This window comes from Anas platyrhynchos, chromosome 21, assembly GCF_047663525.1.
Source record: "Anas platyrhynchos isolate ZD024472 breed Pekin duck chromosome 21, IASCAAS_PekinDuck_T2T, whole genome shotgun sequence".
Classification (NCBI taxonomy): Eukaryota; Metazoa; Chordata; class Aves; order Anseriformes; family Anatidae; genus Anas; species Anas platyrhynchos.
Window position 1 is genome coordinate 4,187,964 of NC_092607.1, and position 24,771 is coordinate 4,212,734.

Consider the following 24,771-nt stretch of genomic DNA (forward strand, 5'->3'; position numbering starts at 1 on the left):
CACGTTTTCTGCCACTGCTTCAGAGTTTCCATGAGTGCAACTCAGCCATGAGAACCTGTGTTCCCATACAAACTTTAAACCCTACCACAAGCCCTGGTGTTTCTTACGGATGAAGGCACCGACAAAGACACGTTACGCTGCTGCTAAGCCTTGTTAGAGATGTTTAAGACTAGTTGTCAGCCCCTTTTTCTCCTGCAAATACACATTTGCTTCAGAAACATGCACCCTGGTGTTTACTGCCTCCCATGGCACATCCCTTCCTAAGTCCCTCCTTGTTTAATGAGGACCTAGGAATGTATTTTAATATCAACTACAGTAAGCTTTCTGAATAGAAGCACCAAAAAAAGCAGTAAACAGGAAAAGTTAAGGCAGGGCTTTCTCCTTGGGTCTCAGTAGCACAGATCCTTGAAGCTTACAGTGCATCACTGTCAACACCTTCGCTTCTCCCCATGAGTTCCCTCTCCTGTAAGATAGCTGGTTTTTAAACAAAGTAAATGTAGCACGGTCGGCCCCTGGTGTTTAGAAATCTTTGAAAGGGAGGCTGTGCTGTTATTCTGGGGAAACTTGTATTTACACTGTAAAAAGTGAGGTCTGACCCCTCCTGAAGAGAGGCCTCTCCCCGCTGAACTCACCATGGAGCAGAGGACAGCTTTGCTGCCACAGTTTGAGACTGCAACTAATGCAAACCAGCTGTGAAGCAGCAGCATTTGAAAGAGGCTACTCATTTGCTACTGAGGTTTTAATTTTACGAATCTAAGGCATCTGATTGACAGTTTGCTGAGAATATTTTTTCCGTCTCCTTTATTTTCTGGGACTTATGGGTTCACTATCTGTATGCCAAAGTGTGATCCACATTTCTCAAGTGTAAATTGAGATTTACCCTTCTTGCACATTTCATCACTAAATATTTAAAGAATCGAGCTTAAAATTAAACATGTCACTTCCTTTGCAAAATTCATGCATGCAGAACTAACCGTTCATGCCAAATAGATATTTACGGGCTCACATTAAATATGTAACACACAAACTTGCACACAAAGTGCAAGAAATTCAGGCATCTCTTTGAAAATATTATCCAGATACTGACATAGGCCAAAATGTTTCAAACATAATAAAACATTTCAGTCAGTTAAATGTTCAGATTTTACTTTGTCTCAAGCATAAGCAATTCCACAAACATAAGCAACATCCATGATTAGTCCATTTCAAGTCAGCATTGCACAAAATATATGCCACTTTCTATTCATTCATTACTTGACAGCTGATCAGAACAGACCTTATAAAGAAAACAAATGCTCAGCAGTAGCAAGGAATTTCACTGCGTAGGTCTTTGGCCCCAAATTTATGTCTGTACTGAACTCAATACTACTTTGCAATTCCTTGGCAAAGGAAATTTATCCCAGTTACGTAACTGAATTTTCCTTTGTAATGTAAAAAGTATTTTGTGGGTAGATGAATTTGGCTATTAAAAAAAAAAGGTCAAATCTTTTCCTGCCCAACAACAGTATCTGCAGTATCTGCACAGTTTTAACTGTTGTGCAATTTCATAGTTTCATACCAGCTGTCATTTTAGCAATAACTGAAGAGCGAGGCATTGTCTAGGAATTAATGACAAGCTGGGAAGAGATGGCCTGATGTGCAATGAGGGGGTAACACATGCTCATGTGACCACAGGAAATGCTCTATAAGCTGGCTGCTATTGCTCTCTCTACGTAGCTTATGTTTTTTTGTATTAGCTAACACGCTGGCACAATTTTCTCATAGTATTTTACATAGCTGATTAAATGACAAGTTTATTACATTCCAAAGATTTCCGTAAGCGTTTGATAATTCATTTGCTCCTATGGAGGGCCAGATTCCATTCTGTTACACTAACATGAAATCCAAAAATGTTCTTTCCAAGTGAGCAAAAGGTTGCCAGGCTAATATTCATAGGACTAAAACCCTAGTCTGCTCTTCACTCACCATCCAAGGGACAGGAAGATCAACACATCAGGAAGCGAACAGCGCGCAGAGGGATGAGAGATGATGCTGGATGAAGCACCTACTGCCTATGCAAATCCAAAGCAACAGTTTGCAGCATCAAGAATCTCCTCCAGTAACCAAAGATAAATACATATGAGGTGTTACAAAACTAGGTAAGGGTGTCTGTAATATGCACAATGGCTAGAGAGTAGATGCATAAAAAATATCTCTGAGGGTTGCTGTAAAAAAATGGGGGGGGGGGGGGAGAGAGGAGCAGAGAGGTGTTCCAAAAACAAATAAAAAAACCAACCCAACCCAAACAAACGAGATACATTTTAATTGGAACATTTGTTTCATGTTCTGACCAGCTATTTACAGCCTTATGAAAACAAAAGGAAAGTAATAATTATCAAAAGCTGTGGAAGTGTATGGTTTTACTAATCTTAATTAGCTCTACCAGACATAGTATCGCAGACAGATACACGCACCAGTGATTCAACCAGAGAGCGCTGGGTTTGACAGCCCTGCTCTTCCTTTGTCTTGAACCATGGAACCATTTGGGTAAGATTAGGCTTGGCTGAAGTACAAAAAGTTTGCCCTACTCCTGTCTGTTTGTGCTGTTACCATTAATGCAGTGAAGCCAGAAAAGAGAATGGGTGCGTGTCATTAGCTTATCTGGGCCCCTGCCCAACAAGAACCATTTTCCTCAATTAGCAGTTTAGACAGTAAACTCTTTGGGGCAGAGGCTGAATATAATCTTTGTGTCTTGTATTCCATTTCTACTACTGAATAATTTTACGAAAGGTCCGAGCAAGTCAATGAACTGCTAAATTTTCGTAAAATGCAAACTTAGAAAAATGTGTGTTAAAAAGTAAATATATTTCTAATATTTAGACTATGGTGCTGTTCAATGCTGCAGTTGTGTACTTACATAAGGATCCATTAGGAAATGGCATATCGAATCAATACTTTTTCCCCCCAGCATTACAGAAGTATTACTTTAAAGACAGAAAAACCTAATTCAAACTGATACTTCTGATTCATGGCTCTGGAAATAAGTGGCATCCCTCAACTGGTCATATGCATACTGCAAATATCTGAGCTTCATTATCAAATATTATTTTTGTAAATACACTAATGGCTTGAATCAATGCTGTAAACAGCACTGATTAAAAAAAAAAGAGAGAGAATACAGTCCCTCCTTCAGAGTAAATAATACTAGATTTCAGTCTATTTGAATGTTACTCAGTCTGCCAAAATACTATCACATCCACTCTGTTACGCGGCAATTAAAATCATTATTTCAATCTATAGTAAGTTTGTGACACAGTTTCATGTCATTTTTGTCAGCTATGGAACTTGCCAACCTCATCTTTTATATTTATATGTGTGTGTGACATCTTGCATTAGCTATTTGGCTTAAAAGCCCTTCCACATTTAATTTATTTTCATGCTATGGGAGCATGAAAATAGATTTCCCCTTCTGGCTGTCCACAAAATATTTTTTTTTTCTTTACCACTTCGTGATTGAAAGAAGGTTTTAACCTCATTATTACTTTTCAGTGTATTCTGTTCTTGCTAAAGAACCAGGATACAGGTGGAAACAGCAATTAAAAATGTAAAGCGGAACACTACATTGCATCTGCGTTTGTAATGAAAATGAACAGATTTAAGGGAGCACAGAATCTGGCTTCAGAAGTGGCACATTACTGACAACAGCCATCAGGGAGGTGAGGCCCTGACACACAAATCCTAGCCAGAGCTTGTGCTGGTTCCAAAGAAACATGAGAGCAAACCAACCAGCTCCAGCTACTTTGGCACTTACTGAAGGAGAACATTTGTCCTAGAGCTCTGTGAGACAAAGTGTCACCCAAAAGTACATTAGTCTGTGATTGCATAACACACCTATTTCCTGGCCATGTAATTCATAAATGAGGGGACCGCGAGGATTTCACAGTCTGCACAAACTGCTCAAGATTCATGGCCTGACCACCCATGCCTGCATGCAAACAGCTTCACTGTGTTGCTCTGGGAGCTGATGCTCAAGAGAGGCCAACATCAGTCAAAGTTATTTCACTTATAGGTACTTGAGCTACTACTGTCTTCAAATACTTGCAGATCTAAGCTTGAAAAGGTCCTTTTTTCCTCACACTGTAAAATACAAAACTAAGCAGCAGGCACTCCTGGAGATTACTTTCCTTACTGATCCACTGCACTTGTCAGCCTCTTTGAGATCCCTTCTCTCTTTTGACATGACATAATAAATATTTTGTCCTTGAAGTGAGGGTTAAGAGCTTGACTCTTCAAGTCCCCCTGAAATTTGATTTTATGAAAGCATTTAAATAAAAATTTGCACTTTCAGCTGTTTTATCACATCAGTAAGAGTTCCTGCCTGGGGCCAGTAATGGGGTGGCCAATAGGACTGATGTGAACTTGGCAGAAGTCCCAACAGTCCTGGAGTTTGGGTGGCATGGAGAGTTGCTGGATTGGGTTAAGGAGATGGAACAATTGCCTCCCTGCCCCCAGGTGCTGCAGCGTGGGAAAGCACAGAGTGCACATTCCTCAGTAGCACTCAGCACAGGAAGGCTCCTAGCTTCTCACTCAAACCTTTCACCAGCACTCAACAAGGTAAATAAACTGTATGGTCAGGGAGATTCAGACTGTTCCCCTGCATGAGCAAGGAGAAGAAGGGTTGACATATTTATTTACAACAGGAAGACACATTTACTTCTGCTCCCTTTGCCTTGGAGTAAGCACCTGCCACTTACAGAAACTGTTTTCCTTTGTTTTACCCTTGCATTTCAGCCAGTTAGCTGGCAGAAATGGCATAAAAATCCGAATGAAAATAAGTGATTTTATTTAACACCACAGCATTGCCCTAAGAAACAGTTTATGAAGGTACCTTGGGCACATTCATACCCATATGAACACGCACAAAGTTCCTCCCAGTCTGCGTGGCACAACACGCGCAGTTATGTCAGTATTCTTTGCAAGTGTAAGATTTTCAAGTGCTGATGCATAAAACTTGTTTGTCCAAACCTCTTGATTGAGCAAAGGGGCCATATTAAAAATTTCAGTCCCAAATGAGTCAAGAGTTTGCCTTCCCAAATGACTCAGATTCTTCTAAGCTAACACAAAGCACGTGTGGGAGCTGCATTCTGGGGAAACAAAAGAAAAAGACAAAACCAACACCCAAAACCTAGACATGAATATACTGATCTTCCAAGGCAGGAAAAGAAAATGCCCATACTTCTGTCAAGAGTGGTGCAACAGCCATCAGTATCTCATCATATAGCAGCTAGTCAGGCTAGAGTGCAACTGCTGTTGCTCCAGGAGGGCATATACATGATACTTCAGCTCACTGACAAAGCAGCAAACAAGCTCCAACACTCCAGAGGCTCTAACTGTTGTTAACTGCAAGCCAGTTTTACCAAAGAGAGAGGACTTCCACTGCTAACAGCATAACACAATCTCAAAATGGGATCGAGACATTCAAGGAGTAAAATAGAAGCCAAAAACTGAACTCCTAGTTGGAGTAGGATGGATAGAGCATGTAGGAATCAACATTAAGAAAACCACAGCCCTGTGCCTTTTTGTTTTTTTTTTTTTTTTTTTTTTTTTTTTTTGGTGACACATTCAACTCTGGTGTCTCGAACATGTCCCACATGGAATCTAAGCCACAAAAAACACCTTAGTGTTAGCGATGTGCGCTTTTACTAAACTAGCACGTGAAGTCTCAGCCAAAGGTAACTTCTCAGTCTTTAGCTTTCCTAAACAATTTCTGGAACGAAATGGATTTTACCTTGTTTCCTGGTTTATATAACTGTTTAGGATTTTATTTGCTCTTGGATTTAAAATCAAAGCAGATGTGTCTGTCCACCTTTCACATTCAGGGCTGAGAAGAAATACAATTTTCTCCTTCCGTTCCTCATTACGTGGGGGATAGCTAAGTGTAGTGACACAGAAGGACACTTTGCCTAGAGTTTTTAAAAAAGATCCCCAGCAATATCAAAAAGCAAAGTAAGAGACTTGATCTGTCTCCTTTCCATGGCTTCCACATGAACTTGGACAAGTCACATAATTCTTCTGTGGTTTCCAACCCTTGTAAAGTTTTCGAGGTAAGGACAAAGACAAGGCAGAATGTATTTGCCTTCCCTCCAGCAGTTGGATCTTGGAGCGGATCAGCCTCTCATGCATATTTTGTACTGACAAGCTCGCACTGCTGCCAGCAGAGCTGCTGCAGTTGTACCTGAGCTGCTTTTAAACTAGGCAGTCTGAATACCTGTAGTCACAGCAGGAAAGACTTCCAATTCACCAGAACCTAAGTTGGGCAATTTTTAACTACCTGAGGCATGTTCATTTGTGTTACTGTTACGTCATCAGCTGTAATGAAGGTATTTGCTTAGAAACAGCAAGAATATTTGCATTTTAATCTCTTGGAATTGTTTTCTTAATGCTTGGCTCAGTTCATGCACTCAAGGCAATTCATGTTCAATGCAAGGCATGTTCAAATACACGCATGCTAAGGATTAGCAGAAGACAAAAAGCAGAAGTCTAATTTTACTTCATTTTAATGCATTTTACTAGTCAAGTTCAATACAAATATCAAAGCGGACTCAAAGTAAGAGACCTACAAGTGAGGAACAAAAATGCACCCTCATGGGACTCAAGGTGGAAGGACAGAGATGAAGCGACATTTTAAGGACATGATCTATTTCTCAGAACATACTCATTATTCCTTTTTGTATGTAAAATGATTGACAAAGCTGAAATGGTTATGCTATGGTTCCTCTAATGCAACTGCTGACTCCTTGAAGAATTCCCTGGACAGTATTTTTAAGTTCAGATTTCACAGAGTTTATCCAAATCTTAATACTCCTCCTCCAATTCATGTGTAATGACATGGCAAGTTTCAGGAAAGTAAATAAACAAACAAACATAATTCACAAAGATCAGGAACAAAACACACTGGAGGAAAAAACCACATTACTATAGCTAAGATAATGGAAACCTCTCATACGCACTTCAGGTTTCTGACCAGCAGCACCAAAATGCTCAAATAAATCAAATTCCATGCTAAAAATGAGTTAAAGTGAATCATAAAATGAAATTTCACCATTTTCATTTACTTCACTCTTTTTGGCAATTCAGATTTAAACCCTTTCAAGACTTTCTTGGAGTTGGCAAATCAACACTGAATCATGAAATCTGGTGTTTTGTACAGCTTCTGAAATGGAATGATGAAAAAATAACTTTAAGTTTTATTTTTAGGAATAGGGTATTTTGGCCTTCCTGGTTGTACAACAAAACAAAGTGTTAGAAAGCTCCAAGCACAAGGCACTGTCATTGATGCCATAAGGAAATCCAATTCTCTATTTTATAACCAGTAATTATTTTGATGGTAATAAAACAGCTACTCTAAACTTACTAAGTCTCAGCTCAGGAACCTTGGGAAAAAACAGCTGCTTTCAGCTTTGCTTTTCTGAATTTTACCTCAACAGCCTGTACTTATTCAATGATGTTGGTACTTCAGGAGACAAAACAGGTAGATGTATCTTAGCAGGCACTGATTATGCGTTAACAGTCAAAAAAAAAAAAAAAAAGTAATATGAAGGTATCTTTTTTTTTATTTATTTTTTAAACTTTAGTGGTGATAATACACAGCAGTTTTACCATGCAGCAGATTGTTCAGAACAGCACTGGGGAGAAGCGTAATACCACCATTACTATCGGCACAAAGTGTAAAACCACTTTTGTTTTGTTTCCACTCAGAATACAGGAATTCACACTAACCCAAGAATCCCAATGAGGAAATCACAAAATTAATTTAAAAAAGAACAAAACAAACAAACAAACAAGAACAGTCTCTGTAGAAAGGCAAAGCCTATATTGGTCATATGCAAAGTTTTGCTAGGGTACACAAGTTCTAAATCCAGTACTTCTGCCAGAAATTAATTCCTTGATGAGGCACAACAGACCTCTACAGACTTACTGTCTCTCCTACCCTGACTGCTTACATCTAATCTTTTCATTCTAATTGCAAAAGGAAAAGAATTGATCTAATAAGGGGCATATTATTGTGACTTCTCATAGCACATCCCACAAGGCAACAAGCTGTACTTACCATGCATCTGGTAGGTGTATGGTGCTTGTCCAGCAGTTGGGGTACTGAAGCTGGATCCATAGCTAAGAAACCCACTCTGTCCTGGGGAATGGCTCAGGCTGTCCTCTGTTTTGATGCCTTTGGAACATATGGTAGAAACCAAGAGCAGAACATAAGTGTTTGTCACATAGAGGTATAAAAATGCAAGTTTAGGAATTCAGAATATTTCAGATTTTAAACCAATGAACTCTTTTGTTTTTTCTTATAATGTCTTTTTTTTTTTCTTTTAGAAAAAAAATCTAAATTACTCAAACAGCTCTCAATACAGCCAAGTAGACGTACGAGGAACGGCTGAGGGCACTGGGCCTGTTCAGCCTGGAGAAGAGGAGGCTGAGGGGAGACCTCATCGCAGTCTACAACTTTCTTGTAAGGGGGTGTCGAGAGGCAGCAGACCTTTTCTCCATTAACACCAGCGACAGGACCCGCGGGAACGGGGTTAAGCTGAGGCAGGGGAAGTTTAGGCTTGACATCAGGAGGGGGTTCTTCACAGAGAGAGTGGTTGCACACTGGAACAGGCTCCCCAGGGAAGTGGTCACTGCACCGAGCCTGCCTGAATTTAAGAAGAGATTGGACTGTGCACTTAGTCACATGGTCTGAACTTTTGGGTAGACCTGTGCGGTGTCAAGAGTTGGACTTGATGATCCTTAAGGGTCCCTTCCAACTCAGGATATTCTATGATTCTATGATTCTAAGTACATTCACCATGAATGGTTGAGTCATCTACATCCTGTATGCACACCTGAATGAACTTTTGCTAAGATAGAGAGGCAACTGTGAATAACATTGTTTTCAAAAACAATTTATGGACAGTTTTGTTTTAGAATCACTTAAATTCATTGACTCAAGAACTTTCTGAACAGTTATCAGATGCAAGCAACGATTAACAACAGGGCCTGCAGCAAACTAAGCTCAAGACTTCTGTTCTCAATAGAGGTATTATCTTCTACTTACATTACATTTTCAGCTTTGGTAGTATAATATTTATTATCAGGTCATACAGGAGGGGTTATCACCTATTCAGACGGGTATAACATACAATTCAGGAACAGAAGCCCTGAAGCCACAAAATCTTTTCATTACTAAAATTGGGCAATTAAACTGATAATTTACAGGGGGAGTGGCCCCAGCTGAATGAAGCACTGCAAGAGGAAACCTTTGCTTGTAGTGAAAGGGGCTGATTTTTTCTTCCGAGACGCTGCCATGACTTTACAGCTGTATTATTGAAATAAACAGCTGAAAGGTATGTCTTATTATGAACCCTTTGGGTGCGATCCTCCCCCTCCTTCGCATGTCTATTTACACAAAACCAAAAATGACCATTGGACACATCCTGAGTATGGGGGCTAAACAAAGACCCTGTTGATGTTGGTGTTCTGGCTTTGGATTTATATGCTTCCCAGGCTGCTGTCGTCTTTTAGCACTTGCGGGCAAACTTGCCAAAAGACAAGTCAAATCCATGTGCCTTTCATGAAGCATGCTGTTTTCTAGCTTAATGACTCTTAGAAGTAACAAGTCTGCATTTGCTCAGGTTGGGAATAATTTCTCCCAGCTTATGTCTTCTCTAGTAAAATCTCTTCTTTTAGCTTTAGGTAAGAATAACTGCAAAGCAATTTGAGTACTAGTTAGCAACAACATGACAATGCTGCATTGTGAAACACAGAAAATTTATTTGGATAGTGAGTGAACATATTTTGGTGCAAGCGTCTGGGTCCATTACTGCTGGGGGAGCAAAAGGATTTGTGAGTGTATGTAAAGAAGCCTCTTTTCATAACATCCCATGATTTTCAATTACATCAGCGCTCTGCATGCAAACACTCAACCTACCCTGGCTACAATTAATCTTCAGCAAATGGGCCTTTTTGGAAGTCTAAAAATTGTTGTCAGACAGTGAAATAACTTAGCACCAAATTAATTTCCACACAATGTTCTGTTTTGTCTAGAAACTGGCCGAGTTTTATTTTTTTTGTGCCTAAAAACAATACTGCTTCATTGTTCTTGGTTGTCAGCCAGGTGGAGTTTTTCATATGCTGTGTCAAGTATCTTAGAGAGGGTATATGGGTTGGGGGAGGGAAATCACTGCTCAAGGATGCTAAGAGGTCATCCGCAGGATTTATAAGCAGCATATGGGCCTGACACATGTATGCCCTAAAGACTCGAGGCAGTAGCAAATGGCTCTACTTTCACCTGCTCTAACAGGACAACTGTTCAGAGTTTTTCTTGGAAATCAGCCAGATGATGCAAACACACAAGTAGCTCCAGGGAAGGGTCTCAAAACATTCCTCATATCATCCTGGTAGAGCTTTCTCTCCTCCAAGCCCATTTCCCCGGCCTTCCAGACTGTTGCAATGAATTTCCCTTTGGTAAAAGCCTTATCAGTGGCTCTACAAAAGAGTAGAAAAGGAACTTATGAAGCCATTTTAATGCTTCAAGACTCAGCACTCATGGGATCAGCAGGGAATGAAAAGCCCAAAGCTTTCTGTTAAAGAACTTTGCCTAAGCAAGAGTAATATCTCTTTGGTCTTCAGGAGTGGAAAGAACTTCCCAATTGCCTCAAGAGCTTGGTATTTACATGCACAGCTTGAAGACACTCTTAACGTTTGGTTTGCCAGGCTTTCCACCATCAGGAGTGCTGGTTTAGTTAGTTCTCTGCCTGAACCCTCCAGCTGCTCCTGGCCTAGCATCATCTCCCCACAGCTGCTTGCAAGGCTGTGCAGGAACGCAGGGAACAAAGCTGACCAGGGTTAGAAATGCTCACGGCACTTATAGCTAATAACCATCCATTGAAACATAGACTGTCTTCCAAAACTGTAGTACTCCTTATCTTTTTACCCATGTCTTACTTTGCTCTGTGCCTTGGTTCTTCAGTAACAGTATACAGATTTTTTTCCTAACATAGCTTTTATCATTGAAACCCCAGGAAGAATCAAAGAAGGCAAAATGTATTTTACCTAAATATCTTACTTACTACAAGAGACTGTGTTAGCAGTGAGCCATGGGAACAGTCACAAACTACTACTATAAGTAGCACATACCACTGAACCTGTGTTTTTCACACTGTCTCCTACCTTATTAATGACCAGCTCCAACCTTACCTAGTTAGTATGACCATATCCCAGGATATCAAAGAGTAGATAGACAATTCAAAGTAATCCTACCATTTCTAACAAAGTCACATTTTCCTCCAAGCTTAAGAAGAGAACACTGACACGACAGAAATGACCTTCCATTCTAAATCTTCAAATATGTTTTTCTAAGAGCAAGAGGAAGATGTCCTCAAATGTAACATGGTATCTGAGTACTCACTGTAGGAGGGTATGCCGTAGGGCTGCCCAGGAGCAGGGTAGGCAGTGTATGCAGCAGCCTGTTGGATTCCCGCACTGTACTGAGTCTGTCCATATGTTGCCATTGTTGGGAACGATGAGACTGTCACTATATGGGGATAATGTCTATTGAGAACAAGAAAGCAGAAGGCATAAGGCAATAGTTATTATACATGATCTTCTAGAGTACATGTAAAACATTTCTAGACATTTTGATAAAATACTATCAATATACTTCAATGATGGTGAATATTTTGGAGTGTAGAGTTTACTAGGCTGGGGCAAAAGTTTGTTTCAGTATATGGTTCCTCATATAAACTATTAAGATAAAGCTGCATATATGCATTGGGTCTATTTCAACTCTGCAAAATACATGCAAATTAAAAAAAAAAAAAAACACAACACAACTCAGCACTCTGATTGCCATATTTCATGTTGAGTCTGCCAAACAACAAAGGGTCATGGCAAACCTCTGACATTTTAACATATTCCTCTATGGTCACCAACATACAAAGCAACATTCAAAGTGGTAAGGTTTGGATTCCCAGAGGTACGAATACACAGTACGTCAAACCTTCTTTCACTCCATATCTAACAAGATTAGGGGAACTGGTTACTTCACTGGGCCTGAGACATGCAGAGGAACAGGTAAATGGGCTTAAGACAAATGTATTTTAAGGTGACAGAAGTCTACAAAAAATGGTTATTCAGCAAAACATCATTTGTAAAATCACAGCACTTGGCAGAAACACTCACTTTGTGGAGTACAGATGGAGAGGACAATGTGGAGCTGCTTTGCTGTTGCCTGGAAAAAAAAAATTAAAGGGTCTTAGATTTTCATTATGTTCTGTTCTACAGCCAAGATGATACCATTGCTTTTACAACTGGTAGTTTGAGAAAAATATACAGTAATTAGGAGACTTTGTTTTGGAGTGAATTTCCAAAAAGCTGAAGCAGATAAACTTATTCTCCACTTAACAACAAATAAATATATCTTTATTTCTCACAGAGGGTGCTACTGATTGACTGAGTTACCATTTTCTTCTTCACATGGGACTGGTACCAACCATGAAGTTGGGCTTTGGTAGGATGAATCATGCTAAAGGCTATAAAAGCACCTGATATGGTCACTGAAGTGATTTAAGATCACTGCACTTTTTGCCCCTTTACTTTTTTTTAAAAATGCTCTCCTAGATCATGACTGACTTTCTTTAAAATGCTAGTTAAAACATATAAAATCAAAATAAATAGAAAAAATACAACACTGTAAATCTCCTCATTCTTGAATTTTTTGAGTTAACTATCTACCTAATTGACCTGCCAACAATCAAAATATTAAACCATTAGAAAATGTAGCATATGAGTTAAACGTGCAGGATGCTTTCCAATGTGTCAAACAGTTGTGTTCTGTAACACTAGCGAAGAAAAACATGCCGTCTTTATCTAGAGATAGATTTAAAAATAAATAAATAAAAATTAAACCTGAATGTAAGTCAAAACCCACAAGTCATAAGGAAAATACCATACTTAAACGCCACCATGAGTATTATTACGTAGGTTGGCTCCATAATGCCATTCAAATTCTGATTCTCCAGTCCTGGTTGATGTGAGATGTTATTAAAGCAGTATAAATGCCAACACACCTTCACAATCATCAATAATGACATTAGGCCAAACACATTCAACCTTTTTATCTGCTGGCTGTATCAATCAACACACCAAACTAATTGCAAAGAGTTTCTCCAGGAAGAATAACATCAACCGTTATGTTCTCTGCTGACTATAGCACCACCGCCCTCCACGTTAGGTGCTAGCATCTGTCATCTAATTTCTTACATGGGATAGGAAATTCTGCCCAAACTCAGGCAGAAAAGAAGATCTCTCCAATGCAGAAGCATGCGCTGGGTGAAAAGGGAGATTCCTGCAGTGTCCCCCCTGCCTGCACATTGCCACTGCCAGGCACAAAACATCTGCAGTGCTGTCCCATGCATCAAGGTGGATGTACCCACAGTGCGACAGAAGCATTATCCTCAGCACGGAGTTGTCCAAGACAGAATCACTTCATTTGTTCAGCAGTTTGTAAGTTGGTGAATTAAACATTTCAAGTATGTTTTATTTAATGAAATATACAAAAACACATAAGATCTAAATACATGCAAGTAGTCCTATGGGTTTAAGTAACTTGTTATGCCATAAACGTGCAGAGAATTTCCAAAAAGCTTTGACATGCTTGCATATGAAATATTTAATCTTCCTGGTTTAACTCTTTTTAATATTGTTATCTCCACACGCTTCTTTCACAATATTTTACATGGCTTTGTCAATCTACATTGTAACATGAAAATTACATCAAAATAGTTTTAAAAAGAGAAACATTTAATCTGACAAAAAAAAGAAAGTAAATTGAAGTAAAATGCATTTTTATCTTTGTTCACTTATGGAAGTGATCAAATAGAAAAACTCCAATGGAGGTACATGAGTTTTAACAAAATAATATGTATTACAAGATATTATTCTCTTTTTAGAATGTTAATTTGTGTAATGTTTCTATATGTAAAAATAAAACTAAAAAAGAGCTGCATTTTCTCAGAAAGAATTATATTTCAATAAAAGATGAAAATACCTAGAACACACACTTTCTCCAAGAAAGAGGCTGCCCTTTTTCCCACAAACTTAGAAATCATCAAAGATCACTTCATAAAAAATACACAAAATTAGAAAAAAAATATATCTGTGTACTCCTGTCTCTTTTCTCTATGATAACTGCAGTGTTTAATAACTACTCTTAGGTTAGAATAGATCAGAAATGTTAGTGCAGTGCTGAGTTATCCTAGGAAAAATGGCTCTGGTAACTGATGACCATGAGGAACAGGTTTCAGAGTGAGCTGGGCATGACTGCATTGACATTGCTGCCTACTATTATTACTAAGAGAAAAATCCAACTTGAGGACGCGTATCTGTGCTGCACACTGACCGCATCTGCCCACAGGTCCATGCACTGGACTCTAATTTCTTTCTTAGTGCCATGCTGGACACCTGCTTTGCCCTCTTCTTTCTGGATATTAAGAAGAAAAGGAACAAATTCATCCCAATGCAGCTGCTGCGGTAAAATCAACTTCTATGACCCACTCTTTGCTCTCCCTTCTCTGAATGCTTTTCTGTGCCTTTCCCCTCTTATTGTACCCTTCTGCACAACAAACTCAAGCCTGACTGTGCATCCTCTACATCCCTAATGTGCTATGGGCAGTAACAAACCAAACCATAAAGACTCTATGCTCCTGTATTCCAGAAGCACCTGAGAAAAGTAAAACCCACTGGTATCTGTGCCCTAGTTCTCTACATCTACAATGTGGCTAACAGTAATGTATTTCCCCAGCAAGAGGCGGAGAGGTTTTGTTTTTTAAAAAAATAAATAAAGCTGAATAAAACATAGTAAGGCAAAAGATAGTGTTATGTAAATGTACACAAAGATTTATACTACAGATATAGGAATACCAGGTATAGAAAAAGACTGCTTTTAAATTCAAAGCTGGGCTTACCTGACTCACCTTCATACTCACTGTGAAAAATCTGCTTTGACTTACCTGAAAGAAAACAGTTTTGAAAATTAGGATTTTAGATTGTGAAAACAAAATCTGTATGAATTTCTACCAATCAGTTGCTCTTTACCAAAAAAAAAAAAAAAAAAAAAAAAAAAAAAAAAAAAAAAGTTATATAGAATACTTTTTACATTTGAAAAACAGCAGAACAGGAACTTTGAGCGTAAGCTTAATTTCTTTTCTATTTCAGAAATACAACATCTTCAGATTTTTTAATTTTGAAAGAGATAAATACAGAGTAAATACACGTGCCAAGAATGCCAAACAGGGATTTACTGTATGTGAATATTCAATATGCCACTGTCACTGTCGAAAAAGGCAGGTTAAAGCTATTTGTTTCTATCCAAATGTGTACATCTACAGGCAAAATGTGTATTTGAAAATTATACTGATACGATTGCACATCATGATAAGCACCCATGAAAACAGCAAGCTAGACATCTGAGTAGACATCTATGTAAATAAGTATTGCTATTAGACTTGCTGAAATTAAAACTATATGTGTAATACAGAGCATATACGTGTGTGCATTTATCACACTAACAGCTCTGGCAGTCTGAGATTTGACAAAAACACAGGTATCTTCCTGTTTTCCAAATTAACAATAAATATTTTCAATGAAAAGAACATAATCATGGTAGCACAGGGAATCATTCTGTAGAAAAAATACTGTATTATTTCTGTAAGAAACTTATCAACATGAGCTGTCACTCACAGATTGCTGATCTGTGGTACAAGTGTTCTGTTGGCTCTTACTTGTATTGCATAATAACAAATAGTTCCTGCACCAAGGAGTTTACAAAATGATGTATTTAAAAATCATTTCTAGCTCTAATCTTTTCTGCAAACACATACATTTAAAAGGATGTTTCCTTTAGATTCTTATCCCTTTGACTACTTTTGTAAATAGGCAGTCATGATGTTCATGCTTTAATCACACAATTTCTAATGCCTTAGCAAACATGCAAGCAAAACATCTCCTTGGCTTCTAAGAGCCTATAAATGAAGGGTTAAACCTACTACTAAAACATAATAGCCAGGGTCTTTTGCTAACTCTGCTCCAACAGGAAGGCTGACAGATCCTGACCGCAGCAAACAATAGCTGGAATTGTACTAGCAAGAACTAGTTCAGCTGCATCACTTGCCAATAATTTTTTTAGCAGATTTAACATTCTTCTGTTTCCTTCACTTGAACAGTATGATGGGGGGGAGGAGGAGGAGGAAGAGGAGGAGGAAGACAAGAGCAGATAGATTTTCATCAGAGCCTCAACCACTGAAAGAATTTGTCCTTGGTACCTGCCAAATGTGAAACTTCAGACCAGAGATCAGCAGGACAAACCATTTGGAGATGATAACAATGACCTCAGAGTGATGCAAACTGGGGCACAGGGCTGCTTTGGCAAAATGTTTTTTTGGCTGCACAGTTTGTTGTTGGGCCCAGGAGCCCCTGTGCTCCACACCCCACTGGCAGCAGCACAGCCACCAAAGCACAGGGCTAATGTTCAAGCCACCTCTGGGGCTGGGGCTCCAGTAGGGTCTAGACCAAAAGTACAAGCTCTACACAAAACACATTTTATACCTGCTATTATGCCAGTGAACAGATACATACACACGTGCATGTGTTTACACCTCCAATAAAAAGACCTCTATACATGTAATACATTGCAATTCTGACTGCATTCAAACCTTTTCTGAACTAAAGAATTCAGCCACAACTGGAGTAGCTACAAATGTTCTCAAATAAAAATCTCAATTGCTCGCTACACAGCAGAACTAATTATCAGAAGTGGAGGCCATGCACGTGGCCAGCTCTCCTTTTACATATACATACACGTTATGCTAAAGCTAACAAACAGTGAGCAAAAGAGGCAGCCTACCTTCTATGTCATCTGGAGCCACGGCATAAATGTTAGAAAGGTTAAGCTTCAATCTGTCAGGGCACTCTCTATTTACAGTCAGGCTGGGTGATATCACTAGATCTAGCATTTCCTTATACCTGAAGGAAAACAAAGGAAAAATATAATTTATTCATTAATTATGCATGCTTACTAATGATTCAATTTTTTTCCCTAAGAGTATAAATATTAAAGCTGATTACCTAAACCCAGGCTTCATATAAATTCCACATAATAACATTCACTAAAGTTTTCATCAAAGGGAAATGCTGAATTGCAATGAACTACTTCTTCCCTTGGAGATTACGCCCATCTGATTAATGCTTTCCCTTTCTTCCTGGATTTTGCCTTCCAAAAACTAAATTTCCATCTTTCCTTAATGCCAGCAGCACAAGGATGCACCCACCAGTGCTGAGGTTCCAGAACAGACTACTTAGGGCTGAAAATGAATCTGAGGGCAGTTAACAGCATTGTGTATTTTTACCGGATAGGAAGGTTGGTACCTGTGATAGGAGAGATTTAGGTGTCTGGGCTAATCCTGCTTTCTGCTGGATATACCCTGGAAGACTGATCCCAACTACAAAGTCTTGACCATTGGGTGGCAGTGATACCAGGACAGTCCCTTTCACGTTTTTAACGTTTTCACGTTAAAAACTCATCTGATTTAACTGAAAATTTCAAGTGAATAATCTATGTCATATAGCATTTGAGTTTCCAAAGAAAAACATAGTTATTTGTGGGCATGCATGGTTTACAAAATAATGAAAACCTACAAACTGTGCTTCACAAAGAGTTTAAGAAAAGAGACTGAATAAATCATTCTTTCAGACCCTACACATGTGAACACATCTATTCATCTAAATAGCACAGCTTTTGATACATGTGCCTAACTCCACCTGTGCAGCTTTTTGGAAGTGGGCTCCAAGGAAACCTGCTTAAAACAGAGCTACTTGCTTCCTTTGAAGTGCTGGATGTTTTTGATGGATACCAAAATACAGCAGTAAGATCTGCACATCTATGTTTGCACGACTGGGTAAAGTCATCTAGGAGAGTACAGCAAGGAAACTGTGTGTTATTTATCTGCATGATACACGATGGCGTTTACGTAAGGTCAGCCTCCTAGGCACCTTTACTCCCACAAGGTTCTGCCCCTGTTTACTGCACAGCCAGTGGCTGCGGCTGGAACTACAAAGCTGCCAGCCAAAGAAAATCTAAAGCTAAAGTTGCCAGTTCTCTTTCTTTCTCTCTTTCTTCCTTCTCTCTTTCTTTCCTTCTTTCTTCTCTAAAACGCACACGATGCCTAGAAGAGAGGGATCTGGGGGTCGTGGTAGACAGCAAGTTGAATATGAGCTGGCAGTGTGCCCTGGCAGCCAGGAGGGCCAACCGTGTCCTGGGGTGCATCAAGCACGGCATCGCTAGTAGGTCGAGGGAGGTGATTGTCCCGCTCTACTCTGCGCTGGTGCGGCCTCACCTCGAGTACTGTGTGCAGTTCTGGGCACCACAGTATAAAAAGGACATGAAACTGTTGGAGAGTGTCCAGAGGAGGGCTACGAAGATGGTGAAAGGCCTGGAGGGGAAGACGTACGAGGAACGGCTGAGGGCACTGGGCCTGTTCAGCCTGGAGAAGAGGAGGCTGAGGGGAGACCTCATCGCAGTCTACAACTTCCTCGTAAGGGGGTGTTGAGAGGCAGGAGACCTTTTCTCCATTAAAACCTGTCTGAATTTAAGAAGAGATTGGACTGTGCACTTAGTCACATGGTCTGAACTTTTGGGTAGACCTGTGCGGTGTCAAGAGTTGGACTTGATGATCCTTAAGGGTCCCTTCCAACTCAGGATATTCTATGATTCTATGATTCTATGAAATCTATCTGAAAAGGGCTCAAACTTCTTCCCACAGCCACACCGAGCAGGACCTCCAAAAACACAAATGTGCTCTTAGAACAGCAAGAGCAAATGGGAGAGAGGGGACATGGTGGTGAGCAGATCCTGGCAACCTGCATGGGCTCCCCTTTCTGGGCAGCACTGAACACACTGCCCGTACGGGCGGCTGGCACATCCCTGCTCTCAGCAGGACCTAACTGGGCTATGAAGACAGGAGATGGCACAGCAGCAGCAGGCCAGTAGCAGTGCACAGCACAGCACTTACTGCACAGCATGCCTAAATCATCATGAAATTGAAGACAACAGCATGGAAATCTGAACTCTTGACACCGGGCTTCTGCAGCACTAATCTAGGCAGTTCTGTAAGAAGCAAGGACATTTGTTTTGATTTTTTTTTTTTGTTGTTGTTGTTGTTTAAAAGCCAGTGTATGGCTTTACCAGTTTTGAGAATCAGAGAACATACTACAAACTACATACTTTTTATCTGAACTTCTCCAATCACTTTTATAAAGACTGCAAGTTCCTGAGAGGGAGGGTACATATTGTTATTAACAGGCACAGATCAGATTTTATCTGTAGCTAAACAGCAAAGACCAATGCTGATTTCATTTTCACTTCCCCTACCTACCAGCTAGGAAGACACTCTGCACCCATCCTCCGGGAATTTGCAGAACTGCCAAAAAGGGGAAAAAAGCGACATAACCATGTACAAGGTGCACAGCCCCAGTCCTCCTCCCTTCTCCAAACAGAATCTGGACTCGCCTTGTCTGCCTCCCTTACAAATTCACGTGGGCATGTGCATTTTTGCCCTCTGTGTAGTATCAAGTCCAGAGGTTGGCAAAGGCTGTCTGGTTACCTGCCACGAAGGAGACCTCAAGTCAGCAGTGAATGACCAACAGGGTAGAAATACAGTGCTCTGGATCCACTGCTTGTGTGATCCACATTCCCCAACTGCTGTGCCCAGTAGATTTGCTAAGAAAGACTAGGGTAGAACTAGGTACTGCTCCACAGCTGGCTCTTTGGTGCTAGAGCCCCTCAAAGTGCTCCACCTTCAGGCGTGTCCCTGCAAGAGCAAACACAAGTCCTGCCTTGGACACACACCAAGGTAGAGCAGGACAGAAATACAGACACAGGTGCACAGGGGACACCAACCGTGCCTGCAATCACTGCCCATGCTACCAAAGCATGAAAATGTGATGAGGCTTCAGATCTGTACAAGGATACCAAAACTGCTTCTTGCTTTACAAATCTCTCCCTAAGCAATAGAATTTTATAACAGCACTAAAATGGGAATCCAGGCCTCCTGACCTGAGCCTACACAAAGCACAGCCCACCAGCAATGTCACTAAGCCCTAGCAGCACCGTGGCAAGGTAAGCTCTGAAGCAGTACCTGCACGCAGTGGTTGCTCTGAAGCCCACGCAGCAGCTCCGCAGGCAGCCTCAGAAGAGGGGCGGCAGGGGATGCCCCGAGCAGCTGCAGGCTGGCAGGCAGCAAGGAGTGCCTGCGGCCCTTCTGCACACTTTGCCTGCGCCTGAGGAAAAGGAGATTTTCCTGAAACGGCTAATTTCACTTTTTTTTTTTTTTTTTGCCTGCACAGCCAGGCTGCAACAGTGGAAGGAGTCAGGAAGGATGTGGTGGGCCTTATTTCCCCTGGGGCAGGAACGAGGTCTCTCCTATGAGCGACTGTGGCTCCTAAGACTTCCCCTGAAAGCAGCAGGTGAACAGGGCCTCTTTTCCCTGAGGAATCACTTTATTCAAATCAATTGGCACCAAAATGAAATTTTGGTTGCACTGCTTGAAATGCAGGGTTCAGATTTATAACAGGTTTTCCTTTCTACTGTAAATGAGGTCTGATTTTTTCCTGATTTCCTTAACGCTATCGCCTGAATCTAGGAAAAGCACTGCTATCCCAGCTCCTGTCAGGCTGGGGATGTTGCACATTGTTCCTCAGGTACCACACGCCCTTCAGCACAATCCCAAACCCTATCACTCATGACACTGCCCAGACTGCTGCCAAGTGAACGGGAGCAGATGTTTAAAGGGAAATGATCTTTTATAATGATTAATGCACTTTAATTACATCATTGTTCAGAGATTTCATTAGCTAATCTCTTTATATTCAAAGTCACCCTTCCCTGTATTTGTTTTAAAACTTTTTTTTTTTTTTCTTCCCCAGACTCCATTTTTCTTTAGGGTGTGTTGTTGGTTGCAGGTACAAACAGGTAGCTTTCCAGAGAAAAGCCTGTCTGGCCATGCACGTCATGTATACTTTTGCATTGTTAGTGGCTTTGCTTGCTTTGCATGCCCCATTTACCGATTTGTTCATATGAATCTGATGCTCATGTACTTCTTCACAGAGTTTCTGAGTTTCTGAAATTCCAATTTTAGTTGTGGCAACCTACAGAAAATCTTCTGTAAAATAATGGGACGTGGACGGGACGTTAGCACAGTGAATGACATGCTGGAGTGCAACTGATGGAAATATCACGACTTCATTTGCTTGCTTTTTAGAGCAAAAACGTTTTCTGGCTTAAGTAATATATAGTAAATCAGTAGTAAATTTGCTGAATATGAGCTTTTATTAAAACCAGTGATGGCAGCATCTAGCATGCTGGGCTGACAGACATCTGGAAGAGCTTTTGGCTTATATAATTAAGAAGAACCTTGTGTGAATTTGGTGCTCAGCTTTTCCATTAGAATTCCCTACTAAAAAAAAAATGTATTTTGCCCTTAAAGTTGGCCCACAAAATCTCTGCCAAGAACAGAGCCTTTTCTTTTCAGGAATGTTTAGGAAGAAAAAAGAATAAAAGCCTACTGCAGTCGCTCTGAAGCTTGGTATGCCAAATTAAACATTTTAAAGTTTCAAATTTTTGTTCAAGGTGTTGGAGTAATCTACAAATCACATTTTCTTTTACAATGAAGTTCTGAAGGCAGTGAAGCCAGACCCCAGCTCAAAATACTCCAACATGAGCTGAGGATCAATATTTGGGGGAGTCCCACATCTCTCCAGCAAAGTACTCAAAGGAGGTGCAAGTGCAGCGCCGAAGCAGATCCCAGCACAGCCAGCCAGCAAGGTGCTCTGGGTGCTGGCTGCGATGAGAAGCAGATAGCAGCTTGATGGATGGCACCCTGAAAGGCTGAAACAGGAAACCACCGTGGTGTTGTGGGCACATGCAACCGCTCCACAGCTCTGCTCAGCACAGCTGAAAGGCCAGAAGGCACCAGCAAGAGATGAAGGAGATTCTTTCCAAAGCTTGGGCTCTGCTGCTCGGGCATAATTTAAAGCATCTCTCAGGCTGCTCTAAATGGTTTTGCAACTCCCTCCTCATAACACACTAAAGACATCTCAGGACCATCAGCATTTCCATCTCTACTCTGGAGGCATCGGATTTTGTCATGGGAGTCTGCCTGGAGAGTTTTCAATTGGAATGTGAACGAGGAGGAGCAGAGCATTTGCCCCAGCGGCAGACTGTACAAGGTTATTTGAGCCCTGGGAGGCCGATGGTACACTTCAGAAAGGACATACCGGCAGTAGAAGACAGCCTGGGGAAAAAGATGACCTGGTGGTGAGAACAAGCTCTGCATCTGCCATCAGTAGAGGAACTTATGAGCTAGGAGCCCTGCATAAGGAAGCAGATAAGAAACAAAAGATGGGACTCCTGCCCATAGGAAATACCTCGCAGATCCTACAATGAGAGAAATAAGATAGTTTGAAGGAGTAAGAAATTGCAAAGAAAGTTTGTTGGTGAGGACACAGGCAGATCTAGAAAGGATTCTCCCTGCAACAACCCCATGTAATGATCTTCTCAATTTTTACTGATACCTGGCTAGAGACCAAATAAAAGCTAAAACCACTACATCTTCCTAAACGTATGCATATGCCAGTGCAGAGCCCTAGGCAGGGCTGGTACAAGCCAAGTCCTCTGCTTTAGCTTTGCTGGGAAGAGAAGGAGTAGAGACAGATACTGCAGCCTAATTACAAGGGCTGCATTTTTATCTTGCTTCCATGACTTTATCTGGTTTTCGTTATTTGATTAACTGCTTTCACCTTTCTTCTCCTTCAAAAATGGTGCAGATTCCTAAGTCGAAAGCTGAAACTTTACAACTCCAATGCTTCTCATCATAAAAAGTAAGACAGTCTGATTTCTTCCTTGTTTTAGAAGTGAATTACTAAAAGGTAACTGAAAAAAAAAAAAAAGTGAGAAGATTGATTTCTCAACTCCGTCTGATAGAAAGAAACAAAACAAAAAAGCCCCAATCCTAAATGTTTGTCTTTCCTTAATTCCTAGGAAATACCAGATTTGTTGTTTTTATTCCTTGGGTCAATTTTTCAAAAGCACCTGCTACGTCTCATTAATTTTCACCAGGAATTAAGATTTACAGTTCGCACAATTATGCTCCCAATAGTATCTGGGAGCCATGCTTTCCCAGTGCAGGGAAAACACCATTATCTCGCTGTCACCTTCCAGGTGGTAGAACAGCAGGGAGTCTCCCATCCTGAAGATTTTGGCTACATCTCTCCATGAATTTCAAGCAGAGGAAAGTAATTTCACTTCCTCTGTCAGTACATTCTTCCTCACACAGTTTGGATGCTCTCTCTCCATCGATAACATAATAGATCCTTTGTTCCTCCCACTTCGAGAACTGAAAAACGCTTCAGCAGGTGAAACCCACAATGCATAATGCCTCTCAGCTCACACACAAGTTCAGCTGATAGATGTATGCAGGAAAGGCTGAAGGGGCATAAAGTTAAACCTGAGTTGGCAAAAATGCTCACGTATGAGACTGACAGTCCAGCCACGATGACAAGATAGCCTTTCAAGGTGACCTGCAGGGCAGCGTGCCTCAGGCTGTTTGTGTTCCTGAGAGCTGCCTTTCGCTGACGTAATCGGACAATAAAAGCAGCAGTGCGTGTCTGGATTTATCATCGCCCAGCCCATCGCAGACACAAGAAGTACAAGGATTCATAGTAGTACAGCTTGTAGGGCAGCGTCTGGGGCTGGGGCACTCAGGAGTGTTATTCTCCAGCACAGAATAGATAAGACAGGAAAAAAAAAAAAAAAAAAAAAAAAGCCACATCAGACGGAAGTATTCATTTTGAATGAAGCAGGATGTCATTTGCTTTCTGAAATAGCCTGGCAAAAAGTGCCCCCCAGCAGAGCAGCAAATTTATGCCCTCTGCTCACTGCCCTTGGGCACATATTGTCAACCTCTTTTCAAGTCTTACTGGGTCTTTGGAAACATAACCCTTTTTGCTCAGTCCACCAGGGGAATAGCTGGCAACATGGTTACTTCAGCAAAAGGTACAGCTCTAATAAACTGAAAGAGATGCACATGTACTGCTTCAGTTTAAACAAATAAACATAAAAACTAATCCAAAACTTGAAACAGGAGCACAAGCACCCAAGACCTTGATCACTAATTAGTTTGTTAATTCAGGAACAAAATGGGAAAAAAAAATCACAATGAGAAACAGCCCTCCCTTTTCCATAATAATTGTGTACATCTAAAATTACTTCACTGACAAAAGAAAAAAACTGACTTGGATTTAAATTAAATTTCCTAAATTACTTTTTAAAATGTGTTAACTCTAAACAATTTAAGGAAAAATATCTGAGAAGAGAGACCACAAGCCAGATCATTTCTGACAAATTCTGAAATCACCATTTAAAAACACCCAAATTACTCCAACAGCACTAAAATACCTCCCCCTTTTTTTAAAAATGAGACAAGTCTTTTTGATCAAAATTTTACTTCACTGGAAGCTTTCTGTCTTGCTCTAACTCACAGACTAGACACTAAAAAAAAAAAAAGATGAAAAATCCTGTTTCAAAAATGTTTTAAGCCGACCTTTTTTTTTTTTTTTTTTTGAAGGGAAGCCTGGGAAGCCTGCCTTAGGATTTTTGAGTGCTTGGGACCGGCAAAAATAATTGCATTACTTGTTTCC

At 40.5% G+C, this 24,771-nt stretch overlaps 1 protein-coding gene across 5 annotated transcripts in view; it reads right to left on the reverse strand.

Annotated features, from left to right (window-relative positions):
- EYA2 (EYA transcriptional coactivator and phosphatase 2) overlaps positions 1-24,771 on the reverse strand; it is a 99,522-nt gene that overhangs the window by 42,539 nt on the left and 32,212 nt on the right. For 4 of the 5 annotated variants that reach the window (XM_038166473.2, XM_072026629.1, XM_027442840.3 and 1 more), the window contains 5 exons: positions 16,925-17,043; positions 14,988-15,032; positions 12,205-12,253; positions 11,432-11,574; positions 8,090-8,206 (listed from right to left, as the gene is read on the reverse strand). In XM_038166473.2, the coding sequence (XP_038022401.1) occupies positions 8,090-8,206; positions 11,432-11,574; positions 12,205-12,253; positions 14,988-15,032; positions 16,925-17,033 (463 nt within the window). In that variant the 5' untranslated portion in view covers positions 17,034-17,043. Of the gene's footprint in view, positions 1-8,089; positions 8,207-11,431; positions 11,575-12,204; positions 12,254-14,987; positions 15,033-16,924; positions 17,044-24,771 lie in introns of those variants that run through there. The other variant, XM_072026630.1, reaches the window with a different exon arrangement.